Source organism: Strigops habroptila, chromosome 20, assembly GCF_004027225.2.
Source record: "Strigops habroptila isolate Jane chromosome 20, bStrHab1.2.pri, whole genome shotgun sequence".
In the NCBI taxonomy this organism is placed as follows: domain Eukaryota; kingdom Metazoa; phylum Chordata; class Aves; order Psittaciformes; family Psittacidae; genus Strigops; species Strigops habroptila.
In genome coordinates this window covers 1,018,711-1,031,588 of record NC_044296.2, presented here as the reverse complement: position 1 = coordinate 1,031,588, position 12,878 = coordinate 1,018,711, and the positions used below count along the sequence as shown (strand labels likewise).

The 12,878-nt window shown below is 59.9% G+C and overlaps 2 protein-coding genes and 1 long non-coding RNA gene across 3 annotated transcripts in view; 1 reads left to right on the top strand and 2 right to left on the bottom strand.

Annotated features, from left to right (window-relative positions):
* Positions 1-2,731: 2,731 nt before the first annotated feature.
* The window catches only part of LOC115618225, a 22,452-nt gene continuing 12,305 nt past the window's right edge, over positions 2,732-12,878 (bottom strand). The window contains exon 3 of the long non-coding RNA XR_003994761.1: positions 2,732-2,984. This is a non-coding gene — a long non-coding RNA (uncharacterized LOC115618225). The remainder of the gene's footprint in view (positions 2,985-12,878) is intronic.
* Positions 7,172-11,043, bottom strand: IL12RB1 (interleukin 12 receptor subunit beta 1). The gene is given in 15 exon segments (XM_030509561.1): positions 7,172-7,665; positions 7,757-7,838; positions 7,932-8,028; positions 8,158-8,301; positions 8,390-8,536; positions 8,633-8,734; positions 8,829-9,063; positions 9,066-9,305; positions 9,375-9,457; positions 9,541-9,651; positions 9,781-9,817; positions 10,336-10,487; positions 10,560-10,729; positions 10,849-10,977; positions 10,979-11,043. Coding segments are annotated over 15 exon segments (2,202 nt in total). The 3' UTR covers positions 7,172-7,257.
* Positions 12,630-12,878, top strand: part of MAST3 (microtubule associated serine/threonine kinase 3) — a 24,905-nt gene continuing 24,656 nt past the window's right edge. Inside the window, exon 1 of the mRNA XM_030509554.2 lies at positions 12,630-12,742. Within this exon, the coding sequence (XP_030365414.1) occupies positions 12,704-12,742 (39 nt within the window). The 5' untranslated portion in view covers positions 12,630-12,703. The remainder of the gene's footprint in view (positions 12,743-12,878) is intronic.

Here is a 12,878-nt window from a genome sequence, read left to right as displayed (position 1 = left end):
CGCTGGGGTCTGCTGAGCCAGGATGGCCCCATGCCACGGGCAGCGCTGCTGGGCAGGAGCTGCATTATGCAAGTACAGTGCAAGAGTATTTATAGCTCTTGGCCTCGAGCGTTGGAAAATGCTTCCCAGACCACCCAGCAAAACCTGCTCCTTGCAAGGGGCACGGAAACATCATCCCCCACACCCCCTGCTCCTCTCTCCTTTCCTTTTTGCCCTTTGGTACCAGAACTATGGGACCCCTCCGCTGTGGGAACTGGGGTGGGGGGACACCTCTTGCTGCAGCCCAGGGCTCTGCAGGGCACTGGGACCTTCACCCCACAGCTCATGGCTCTGAGGGTGCTGAGACCTTCACCCCACAGCTCATGGCTCTGCAGCCCCTTCCTGCAACATCCTGGGGGGTTGCTCCTTCCCCCTCAGCTCTCCCCATCCTGGAGGATGCTTGGTCCCTGCACGGTGGCCATGGCCTCTGCTCAAGGCTGTTGTCCGCTGGTGCAGGGTCAGGGCAGGGGGCCAGCGACGGGGAGGGTGACACGTGAAGCTCGTGGCCGTCGCGGCACTGGCAGGGACAGAATGTGCCGGCGCCGGCGCAGCCTTGCAAGGACCGGGGATTAGCTGTGAGGGTGCTGCCTCCTGGCCCAGGCCCCCATCCAGCTCCCAAAACAAGCTCTGCCTTCCCCCATCCCAGCTGGGATGAGCTCTGCAGGGTGCCAAAACCTGCTGCAGGGGCACTGCGGGCTGGTCTGTTTGCAAGGGGATGGTTGGTGATGAATCCCCTTGGATTTTGACACAAGGAGATGCCCCTGTGCTTGGGGATGTGGTCGATGCGCTGCCCAATTTCACCATCTTTGCAGCCGGTGGGACACTGGGTTCACATTACTCGGACCCCAGGGAGCAGCAGGTTGGTGCTGGTGGGTGCTCAGGAGCATGGAGACCTGCTTGTCTCCTCTTTATGGGTCTCTGAGCACCTCAAGGGGACACACACAGAGCCCCGGCAGCACCAGGCCTTGCTTTGGGTTTGGTCTAACCTCCAAAAGCACCGGGGTTGCGACCAGCACACCTTGGCCCTGGCAGCATCCCTGGGGTTGCTCTTCACGTGGCAGCAGCAGAGCTGTGCCGGGTGCCAGCAGCAGCCGCCGCGCACCCCAACATGCCGGGGCGGCACCATGGCATCCTCCGCCCGTGACTCAGCTCTGTGTGTGCCAGAGCCGCTCCCACCCATGGAAACCACAGGCAAAGTCGTGCATCCCTGCACCAGCTCCACAGGAATCGCGGCTTTTCCCAGAGCACTGGCCAGGCTGAGAGCTCCTCCGGGTGCAGGGAAAACCGCAGAGAAACCAGGGTGGGTTGATGGCAAAAACAAGGCCTGGAGCAGCCGGATGGATATTGCATGTGCCACATGTCCCATACCTGGAAAGCACTGTGCCAGTGCAAGCGGGCTCACGGTGCTCACCAAGACACCCCACAAGCCCCGATGGTGGCAGGAGGTACCGGTGCCGGTGCCAGGTTTGCTGCAGGCTGCCGGGAGCAAACCACCACCTTTATTCCTTATTCTTTATTCATTCACCAAAGAAGTGGCAAATGCTCCATCCCTGGCAGTGTTCAAGGTCAGGTTGGGCACAGGGGCTTGGAGCAACCTGCTCTAGTGGAAGGTGTCCCTGCCCCTGGCAGGGGGTTGGAGCTGGAGGAGCTTTATGGTCCCTTCCAACCCAAACCAGTCTGGGATTCTATGATTCCCCATATCAAACCCAACCCCTTGTTTTTCTGGGGCTGATATCCCCATTCCAAGTCCCTCATCACCGCTCCCTCCCTCTGGCAATGGAAAATTTTGATGGCTTTTCGACTTTGTTTGGGAGCAAGGAAGGGGCCCGGCGCCGTGCACAAACATGTCTATGTATAAGCAGCAAGAACTGGGGTGGGGATGGAACCACTGGCGCCAGGTTCCAGCAGGAACCCTCCCCATGGAACTGGGTGCCCCCTTCCCGCTGGGACCCCAGTGCAGTGTCCTGGGCTCGGCAACCCGGAGCCACCCCTGTGGGGACACAAATATTTTGGCTTTGTACAAAAACAACAACACTAAAAGAAAAATCCCCCCCCTCCGGAGTCACCCGACGGCGGCACGTGACATGTTGGCACACAAACAGCCCATGGGGATGGATGGCGCTTGTCCAGCCAGGGTCCCAGCACCAGCACGCAGCGACAGGCTGGGATGTGCTGGTGACACGGCCATGCCTGGGACGTGGCACGATAGGACTTTGCTCCCGGTGCCATTCCCCACCCAGGCTGTGTTTGCCGTCACTCCCAGGTCCTGCTTCACAAGCTGTGTGGAAACCCCCGGCTGGAGCAGGGTCTCCTCCAAGGGGACACAGCACAGTGGCATCCCATGTGCTGGCCACCACATCTCCCTGCAGCCAAAACCTTGCTGCTCCAGGTGCTGGTGGGGACACAGCCATCCCCTGCTAGAGGTTTGGAGCGGGGCGCATGTGTTCCCTTGGGCAGCTCCTGTGATGGGGCAACCCCGGTGAATCCCATGGCTCTGATCCCTGCTCCCATTCCCCAATCTCAAAGTCTAACAGTGTGCTGCTCCCTTTTCCTTCCCCTTCCCCACACCCTGCCCTGGAAGAAGCAGAAAGTTTGAGCTGATTTCAACAAAAAACCCTCAGGCCAGTCTGGGGGGAGAAGGTGGCTCCGAGCCAGCCTGCAGGGATACCCTCACGTTACCAGGAGCTGACAATTATCCCCTCTCCCCATTTACCATCCCCATTAGCCAGCCTGCACCCAATTACTTTTAAATGCAAAGGTTTATGTGGAGCAGGGAGAAGGCTTTTCCTGCTGAGCAGCTGTGTAAATGCCACCATACCCCGGCACAGCGATGAAGGCAGTGATAGCCCGGCTGGTTGGAGGTGGCTGCGGCGCTGCCGGATGATCCGGGGGGAGCCTGAGCTGGTTTGTTCCGCTTTCCAACAGTTTTATGTGTGAGGGAAGAGCTGGTAAACATGGGAAGAGCGGAGCTGGGAGCGGGGGGATTGCTCTTGGTCCTGTAATTTATTGCTGCAGAGCTCAACTGGGTGCTTGCTCCAGGCTCAGCCCTTTCCCTGCACGCACGGATGGGGGTTTGCTGGGAAAACCGGGTGTTTTGGGAGGGTTCTCTGGCGCTATTCTCAGCTCAACTCGGAGCTTGAGCAAAATATGTTTACGCTGCAAACCTCTGGCCGGCTCCACTGCCAAGTGTGTGTCGATAAGGGCGCCGCGTCCTTTCCTTCCCGATCACCCGATAGACAGGGAAGCGCATGGAGGTGGAGCCCGGCCCCCAGAGCTTGTGATTTCTATTATTATCATCCTTATTATTTATTTATTTAGTAGTTGTTGTTGTTATTATTAAGCTTCACTTGGAAAACAAATCCATGGAATAGCTGTAGCTTTTGCTGCCCTAGGTTGCTGCCAAAGCCTGGAAAGCATCAGCCGTGCCAGGGGCTGCCCTGCCCCGAGAGCAGCCACCCGCAAGCATTGAAGCTGCAGAAAGGAAATGTTTCCTGCTGTCACACGGGTGTTTCTTGCGTGGCAGAAGGAGAAGGTGGTTTCCCACCTTCCCGGTGGGATTTTGCATTCAGTGCGGCTCTGCGGGGGATGGGGTAGCTCTGAGTTCCTCTCAATGCGGGGAGAAAGCCCATTAAATCATCAATGTTGATGCTGCTTGGAGTCATTTTCCATGCCTGGGTTTGGAACCGGGTGAAGCTGTCGCAAGCAGCCGACAGGAGCAGGAAAGAGCCGGGGTGAGGGGCGGCCGCGGGCTGTTTGTGAAGTTAAACTGCGGTGGTTGTTGTTGTTGTGACACCGCAGGGTTGCAAAACCGGCGCTGAAATACCCGTGACTTACAAAACAAGATGAGCCCAGCGGCGGCTGACGGCCGTCTGTCCACCCATGGTCCCTCCAGCCCCTTCCCCACCGCACGGGCACCACGGTGCCAGCGATGCTTGGGGGACTTTTGGAGGGGGAGGAACCCCAAAAAGCTTTTCTTAGGGAGGAAAAGCAAAGCTTCCCCATCTGCACAGGGGTTTCTACCGTGAGGATCTGCCCCTGGGTGAGATGGAGACCTCGAATTCCGCTTAAAGAATTTAGTGTGTGTGTGTCTGTGTATATATATATCCTAGGGATATTTTGCTTGCTTAGGGATTTAAGGTTTGTTTGCTTAGAGATTAAGTCAAAGCAGCTCCTCAATCGTCACCCCATCCCCTTGGGAGCGGGTGGCATTGTGTGGATGGTGGCAGTGGTGGCTTTTTGCCCTCTTCCCTGCCATGGAGGGGCTGGGTTCAAACACCTCCCTGGCATTATCCTTCCTCCAGGATGGGGCTCGGAGATGGAGGAAGGGTGCTGGGTGCAGGGAAGGGACTGTGATAAGGATGGATGGATGAGGAAAGGGGTTGTGGGGTTGCAAGCTCCTTCACTGCCCATGCTCAAACCAGGCTGTTGCTCTGCGGGGCTGGTTCCCCCAGACTGGGAAACAGGTTAAACTCCTCCATCTGGGAGCAAAATATCAGCCCAGACCTGCAGGGGCAGACCTCACCTTCCCTGGGGGCTCAGGCCCCAAAGCAGCTGATGTTTATGGGTCTGTAGCAAACCCCTCTGGCTGTTTTATGGTTTACTTCTGGTGCTCTCTGAGCTCGCAACCCCCAAAATCAGGGAGCCCCAGGCAAATCCCCAGGCTCCCAGCACCTTCCTGCCTGCCCCATGTGCTTTCTGAGCAGCATGGGATAAATCCACCCATGTGTGTCCGCAGTGCCCTTTGCTTTTGGGGATGTGTTGCTGGGACCCTGCGGGAATAGGGAAGGAATAGGGGGAGGTTTTTGCCCTTTAGGGCAGGGATGCTCAGCACTCTTCTTGGCAACCAGCACCTTCCCCCGTGGTGTTTAGGCAGCGCTGGCACAGGCAGGTGTAAACAGCCATACAGAAATAGTCGGCGTATCAGGGAATACCAAGAGGTGTTGCTGGGCATCATCAGATGTCTTCCTCTAAAAATAAAAGGCAGTGGGTATTAAATCAGCTGCTCGTAAAGGTGTCAGGGTGGGGATGGCTGGGGCTGCTCAGCTCTGCTCACCCACAAAGAGCTCCAAGCTTGGGGGAACCCCACAGCTCGGGGTCTCTTTGGGATTGATGCTGATCCAGCTGCATTCCTGCCATCCCCCCATGCTGGGCTGAGCTTTATTTCCCTCATTTCAATGGCATTTTGCTGCTTACACCAGAACTGTCCTAGGAGTCACCCATTGGGTGTAATGAGTTGCCCATTCTCAGGCTGTGGATGGTAGCAGCCCCCACCAGGCATAACCAATGCCCTGCGGGGTCGGATCTGGATGGAGGAGCAGGGAAAGTCACATCCTGGCTGTGAAAGCTGGCCCGGTGGCTGTCCTCTGATCCTTGGACTCAGAGCAGCTCCCAGGGACTCATTTAACCTAATGAGAGAGTCCTGAGCCACTCGCTGGCACTGATTGCCAAGGCTGTGTTAATTCGGCTTCCCCAGCACTGGCCAACTCAGGACATGTGTGGGAAAGGATACATGGAGCTGTCGGTGGGGATGTGGCTGTCCCTGAAGGCATTGGGGGGATGAGAGTGGCACCATGGGTGGGATGGACCCCGGAGGGTGACCCCATGGAGGGAATGGGGGGGTTCTCCAGCCCCCCCCTCTCCGTGGGGTGTTTTCAATGCAGCAGTCGGGACTGTTTGTCCTGGCACGAATTCATTCCATCAACAGGAATGATTAACTGGTGGTGGCGCTGGCCCAGAGCTGGGCAGTGTATTTACTGCTGCCACCCAACTGTGATGCCGGTGCTGCTTCCTTCACCTCTTTGCCCCCCAAAATAGGCTGTAAACAGGGGCCACAGCTGAAACCCAAGTACATGCTCAGACCAAGCTGGTACCTGGATACTTCCTCCACATGGCTGGCCTGATGTGCTCCGATGGAGAGCCCGACATCGCCCAAATCCCAATAATATCCCTAAATCTGATCTCTCACGTTGGGTTTTTGGAGCCGGGGGCGGGGAGGAGGGAGGGATGCTGGATCCCCAGCCAATCCCCAGGGATTTGGAGTGCTGTGGAACAAGGATAGAAGCTGTCAGCAACGCAGGGGCCCACGGGGTTCTGCGTGGTGGGAAGGGAAGGGTGGATTTGCTCTGCCGGGAGGTGGGAAGCGTGTGGGGATGCGGGACTGGTGCCACCTCGTGGCTCCACCAGCAGCTGAGACGCTCTGGACGTGCGGTGCCGGACACCGGTGGCCATATGGTGGGAATCCTGCATGGCCGCAGCTGGCTCAGCCCCCCCAGCTATAAGAATGATGCCATAAATCCCAACCCACCCCACCAGCGTGCCAGAACGCAGCCATGTGCTGCCTGCCCATGCTCCGCGGTGTGTTACCTCCGGCTGGCACCGGTGCTGGGAGCGTGATGGAGGTGAACCTCTCACCAAACACGCCTGCAGCAGCAGCAGCGAGGTTGCGGCGTGCACCGGTGCTGCGTGGTCCCGGACTTCCCCTTGCTACTAACCCCATTAAGTTCTTCTCTTCAGGTTTTTGCACTCTCAGCAAGCAAACAGACGCCTCCAGCCCCTGTGGCAGGGCAGAGAGAACCACAAATCGCTCTTCACCTTCAGCAGCATCTCCTGTTCTGTTCCAGATGAGGCCCAAAGCAGCAGTGTAGCCCCATGTGAGGGTATAAGGGGTCCTGCCTGTCCCCAGTCACCCCCAGTCTCATCCTGGCTGCATCCTTGCAGCTCTGTGGGTTGCTCTTGACTAAATCCATGCTGTAATCTGTGCGGGTCAGGCCAGAGAAGCCACATGAGCCCTGCTGCTTTGTGTATTTCTTTTATTTATGTTATTTTCCCATTTATTTCTTACAGGTTTTAGTTCTTGCAAGTAGTCGGTGTTCTGTGCTGGGGCTGTTTGAGCCCCATCCTGCTGGGGTGATGCTGTTTCCTGGCTGTGGCAGGAGGGCAGGAGAAAGCTCTGCCTCTTCTCCCGATCCTGCCAAGGAAACACCCTCAGCCCAGGCTGGACTTTGCATCCACTTGCCTCCTTGTTTATCACCAATGACAGCTTGAGGCTGGGAGGTGCATGGCCAGAGCCTGGCCCCATGCAGTGTTGCATCTGGAGGCATCACTTTCATGTCCTGAAAACCAGAAACCCCCCCAAAAGCGCTGCTGCAACCATGAACCCATGGGGTGGGTGCTCAACATCCCATGGGAAACCCCTCTGCCATCCATCCCTGGTGATGGTTATGGCACCGCCTTCTCCAGTGATGGGTCCCATCATTCCTCATCCCTGATGATGATGGGTTTGTCAGAGATGAGCAGGGCAATGGGGACCAGCGGCTGGCTGAGCTCCCCATTTCCCTCCTCTTCCTTCTGCTCCTCCTCAGATGGGTGGCTGGTGTAACTGGTGCTGCTGGGCGGTGGGAATCCCACCGGGCTCAGCACCTCCTGCCTGCGGTAGGCAAAGGGCAGCTCCTTCTCGCAGCCCAGCGGGCACACTACTGCCGGTTCCTCAGCCATGGGGCCGGGCTGCTGCTCGCTGGGCTCTGTGCTGCTGTCAGGGACCTCCTTACCAGGATTCAGCTCTGTCAGCAGCAGCTCAGCCGGGCTGAACCTCTCTGAGGGCTCCACAAAGCCTGGCCAGGGCTGGCCCTAAGGGTGGGATATGTTTGGAGTGGGAATGTCGCATACCAGGAGCCTGCTGGGGGGCAGGATCCAGCGTCTCCTGAGCCTTGCGTCTCACCTGGCTTGTTTCACTGGTGGAGAACTGGATGGCTTTGCTGCCCGTGGGCTTGGGCAGGGGTGGGAAGAGGAGGCGCCGAGCCCTAGGGAGGTGATAGTGGATGATAGGGTGGGTAATGGGGAAGATGGGCAGGTGGGTGACCTGAGCAGGGTGGGGGCGAGGGTGCCACTGTCACCTCTTTTTGTTCAGCTGGTAGATGGCTGCCACAGCGGGGACACCGAGCGAGATGCCCAAGTACTTCAGGTTGGATTTCCACGCTGCTCCCTGGGGACCTGGAGATGGGGACAGCGGGGTGGTGGCATGTCTGTCCCCAGCACCCTGCATGGGACACGGGACCTGTGTCAGGATGAGGGTGAGCACCCCATGGGGACTGGGGAGGGGACAGGGTCTCCAGTCATTACCCAGTGCCTTGGTCTGGAAGTGCCACCAAACGCCACAGGTCCCTTTGCTCTCTGCTGTCACCTCCTGAACGCTCACCCTGTAGGTTGTGCCGGGCTGTAGGTGTCGGAGGGTGTAGTGTGATGCCGTGACGTCTGCTTCACCATCTGGGTGAGCGATAGTGAGCAGGTAATAAGTCTGCAGGGTGCAGGCAGAGCCTCCTCCTGCCCCATGGGGTTGGGGGGTCCCACTCACAGGTCACGTTGTCCCCCTCAGCCGCGTGGCAGATGAGGTACTTGGCCAACACCCCAGGACATGTGGCACGGGGTGACGGGCTCCACCAGAGGGTGATGGCAGCATCCTCGGCGCTGGCATTGATGCGGATGGGCACGGCCAGCGAGGCTGCACATGAAGGTGGGAAGGGAGGGGTGTGCAAATAAATGGGGGAGCACTTTGGGAGCCCCCCTTTTTGTGGATGCTCTGTATTCCCATACGTACTGTTGCTGGCATAGTAGTGCTGCAGGGCGAAGGTGGCCCAGCCCCGCGCCGCGGCCCAGCCGTGCACGGCGAGGCGGTGACATGCCAGCACTTCCAGTGCTCCTGGGGCAGGAACCGGGAATGCCGGTTAATCCCTCACCAGGATCCAGCCCCAGGCAGTGGGGATGGAAGGGGGGGGCTCGGGGCACTCCCTTGCCTCTCTCCACATGGATGCTCTTGGCAGGAAAATCCTGTTCGATGCAAACGCCCTGTTTTGGGACTCCCGGCAGCGGCTGCTGCTCGAAGCAGTAGGCAGAGCCAGGGCTTGGTGCTTCCCACCGTGCGGTCATGGTGCCACCGGTCACACTGATATCCTTGAAGCCAAGATCTGGGATGAAACGCAGGGTGTGAGGGGAAAATAACTCCCTGGAGGCTGCCGGGAGCTTGGTCCTGGTGCAGGGCCGGTACCTGGGCGCTGCTCTGCGGGCACACAGAGCTGCCGCGCTGGCCCTGACCCGGCCGCATTGGCCGCTGTCAGCAGGATTTCATACTCAGCCCCAGAAAGGGTGAGGTTGTGTGTTGTCACGTCCCTCCCAAGGACCACGGCATCCTCCTCGGATAGCCTGGCGCAGCGACACGCCAGCATGTGGGCACGCAGAGTGTAGGTGACATCCCCTTGCTCCTCAGGGGCTCGCTGTGGGAGGGAGAGGGGATGAAATGGTGGGGGGACACCCAGGAGGGACCCCAGGGGATGTCACCATACCTGCCAGCTCAGCCTCAGCACCCGCTGCCCGTCTCGTCCCAGTTTTCCCAGCTGATAGCTCAGCACCGGGCTCGCCAGGATTTCTGCAAGAGGAAGCAGCCTGGTTGGGCTATCGGTGGGTTTGGGAGCCCTTGGGATCCCACCTGCCTCCTCTCCTCTTCCTCACCTGCGGGGATGAAGATGGAGCTGCTCCAGTCGCTCCAGTGGCTGCTCCAGTGGAGGAGCTTGTGCCGGAGCTGGACCTCGAAGGCGCCATCCCCCCCTAGGTTGCAGGTCACTGGAGTGGGGCAACAGGGTCAGGTGAGGGGTGACCCCCTTCTCCTTCCCCCCCACATTTTGGCCATTGTGGGGGCTGCAGGGAGAGCACAAGGCAGATGCTTGTCCCCCTCATCCCCGCTAAACAGACCTGAGTCATCCTTGTCTGTCGCTGTCTCGCAGGTCACCTGCAGAAAGAACCAGGAATGGAGGCACCCAGTAAAACCAGTATGTTACTGGGACGTGAAAGCAATGCTGGCCTGTGTTCCCTAAATATCCCAGGGGCTGGGAGAGCCAAAGAGGATGCAGGGAAATGTGGTGATTGAGGAGGGTCCCCTTAGCCGGGGCACCAGGCCTTCATCCCTATGACCCTCCCAACAGCAATCAAGAAGGGCAGGGGGTCCTCAGAGGGGGTTCACTGGGGACAAGTGTCCAGATTTCATCTGTCGTCGTCATTAGTATAATCTGGGGTTTTGCCTGTGTAATCCCCCCCGGATTGCAGCCTGATCCTGTTACAGCAGCAGGATCCTGTGGCCGGGTGGACGGGGCAGAGCTGATAACGCAGCGAAACAGATGGGACATGGCCAGGTTTGGGGGGGGGACAGTGGCATGACAAAGCCCCCACGCTCCCTGGGCTGCCTGAACTGCCACAGTGCTGCTGATTGTCCCATCGGCCACCACCAGCTCTGGCAAACAGCGGTTTTACCTGCGTCCAGCCGTGGTCTCCCATCTTCCGGAATCGAGCCTCGCGCTGCGGCGGCCAGCTCCCTCTGTGGCACGGTGGCCGCGGCACCCGCAACCGGAGCCGGTTGCTGGTCTTGGTGAAGGGCATCCCAGTAGAGGGTGGATCTGGCTTGACTGTAAAGATGAGGTGGTCTCGCAGTCATCGGCACTGGTACCGGTGCCCAGCACAGCCCCACGGGTGCTTACCAGCCTCGTCGAAGTACAGTGTGTGGTTGGGGGTCCTATGGATGTGGTCCCCCCAGTGTGCCTCCACCCAGGCTGTGGTGTTGGTGAGGACATAGACGTGGTGATGCTTCAGGGTGTATGTTGTCTTTGTGCCAGCCTGGAACCGCTGGCACCGCCTGGGCATTGTGTAGCTGGAGAGGCAGTGGGCGCAAGGTTGAGTCTGGATGGGTTTGGGATGTGGACAGCACGTCCCCACGTGTCGCTGTCAGGACACATCCTGTGGGCTCCCCAGGATGCGGTGGCCACTCACCAGAGTGTCAGGACATAGGAGGTGTTGCCGGCGGGGCCGAGGGTTGGCCAGGAGCAGAGGAACCAGCGGGAGCCACATCGCTTCCAGCAGGAGAGACCGGGGACCGCAGTGGTGCCTGCGGGAGAGGGCAGGGTCTGGAGGCTCCCAAACCCCAGCGGGTCGGGCAAGTCTAGGATGGAGCAGCAGTGTGGCCATTGCCTGACCACCATGTTGCTCACCCAGGGGTGATTCTCACCCACAAACTACCGTTTCCACCCTCCCGGGGCCTTATCACCCCTCAATCATTCATTGAAAGTCTTCTGCAGTTCTCTCTCATCTCCCGGCGCCACAGGAGCACTTACCGCCCGCCACCAGCGCCACCAGCAGCCACCCCAGCATCGACCACCCCAGCATTGGCCGCCAGGGCTGTCCCACGCCGGATCCGGGGCTCTGAAGCCCTTCCTGGCTCCCTGCTCCCCCAGCACCCGGTGGGTGCTCCCGACAGCTCAGCAGCAGCCCCAGCTCTCAGCGCACACCCGGTATTTCCTCTTCTGGCAGCGGCTTTGCCGAAGGGTGGCTGTTCCCAGGCAGGGCAGAGCATGAGGCACGGCTGCAGGTCTCACTTTGACCAAAAGCAAAAGAGAAAGCATCTAAAATATCCCCCTTTTCTGCCGGCAGGACTCAGCCCAACCCTGCCCCAGCTGCGCCACATGCCCTGGCCACGCCATGTGCCCCAGCCTGTGAGAACCACAAGGTAAGCAAAGATGTCTTGGGGTTTTGGCTGGGGGGGTTGGTGCTTTTTTCTTTGCCATGTGTTTGATCCCCTGCCCTGAGTGAGGCTCGAGTGGCTGCTCCAAGGTTGGGTTGTTGGGGTTTCAGCAATGTGTGTGTGCACCCACGCCAACACCGCGCTCCTGTGCCCATCCCCGGCACAACGTGTCCCCTGCAGCCGCAAACAAAGCCCCAGTGAGGCAGGAGAACATGGTGTCACTGGGAGAACGCTGGCAGCCGCGTGATGGGGCGGGTGACCCCAGGATGCTGGAGCCGGGTGGCACCGAGGGCCGCACACAGAGTCCCCTTGTTCCCACAGAGAGTGTCCCCTTGTGTGGCTTTTCCTTGGGGCAGCCATGGCCGGAGTGTCCCTGCACTGGGACAGTGCTGCTGGGACCCCTCCCTCACACTGCACGGCCGGGGTGGGGGTACAGGGGGTTCCCGGCACCTCCTGGCTCACTGTGTGCCCTCTCCTGCCTGCCCAGGTTGGGGTACACGCAAAGCTGTGCTGTGCCAAACCGAGCCGTGCCAAACCGAGTCATGCCAACCTTTGCCATGCTGCAACACACAGCAGGATTAGGCTGGGCTGGGCGGGCCATGCCATGCTGTATGTAGCATGCCATGCCAGGCTGGGCCATGCTGGACCATGCCATTCCAGGCTGGGCTGTGCCATGCTGGGCAATGCTGGGCAGTGCTAGGCCATAAGGACCGTGCTGTGCCATGCCAGCCGCAGGACAGATCAGGGCTGGACCGCACCGAGCCAGGGTGGGTTTTCTTGTGTCAGTCCCAGGCCATGCCATGCCATACTGAGCCAGGCAGACTGTGCCAGCCCCGTGCTGTGCCGTGCTGTGCCACGGCAGCCCCTGCTGGGCTGGCCCCATCCAGGAAGACTGTGCCAGCACTGGGCTGTCCCGTTCTGTGCTGTGCCAGCCCCATCTGTGCCGTCTTGTGCTATGCCACGGCAGACTCCGCCGCGCTGGGGTGTACGGAGCCGGGCGCGCTGTGCCAGCCCCGGGCTCGGTGCTGATGCGCGTCCGGTGACGCGACGGGGCCGCTGGGCGGCGCCCCGGGCGGAGCGGGCGCAGCGGGAGGCGGTGGCGGCGGGATGGACGAGCCCAGCATCCTGCGGCGCCGGGGCCTCCAGGTGAGCACCGGGGAGCGGGGAGGAGCCTCCCGACACCGGACACGGGCAGCGGGTCGGGAGGGAGCCGGGGGGAGCCCAGCTCCGGTGAGCTTGGGGTGAGGTGGGTGCTGCGGGTGAGAGGTGGGTGCTCTGAGTG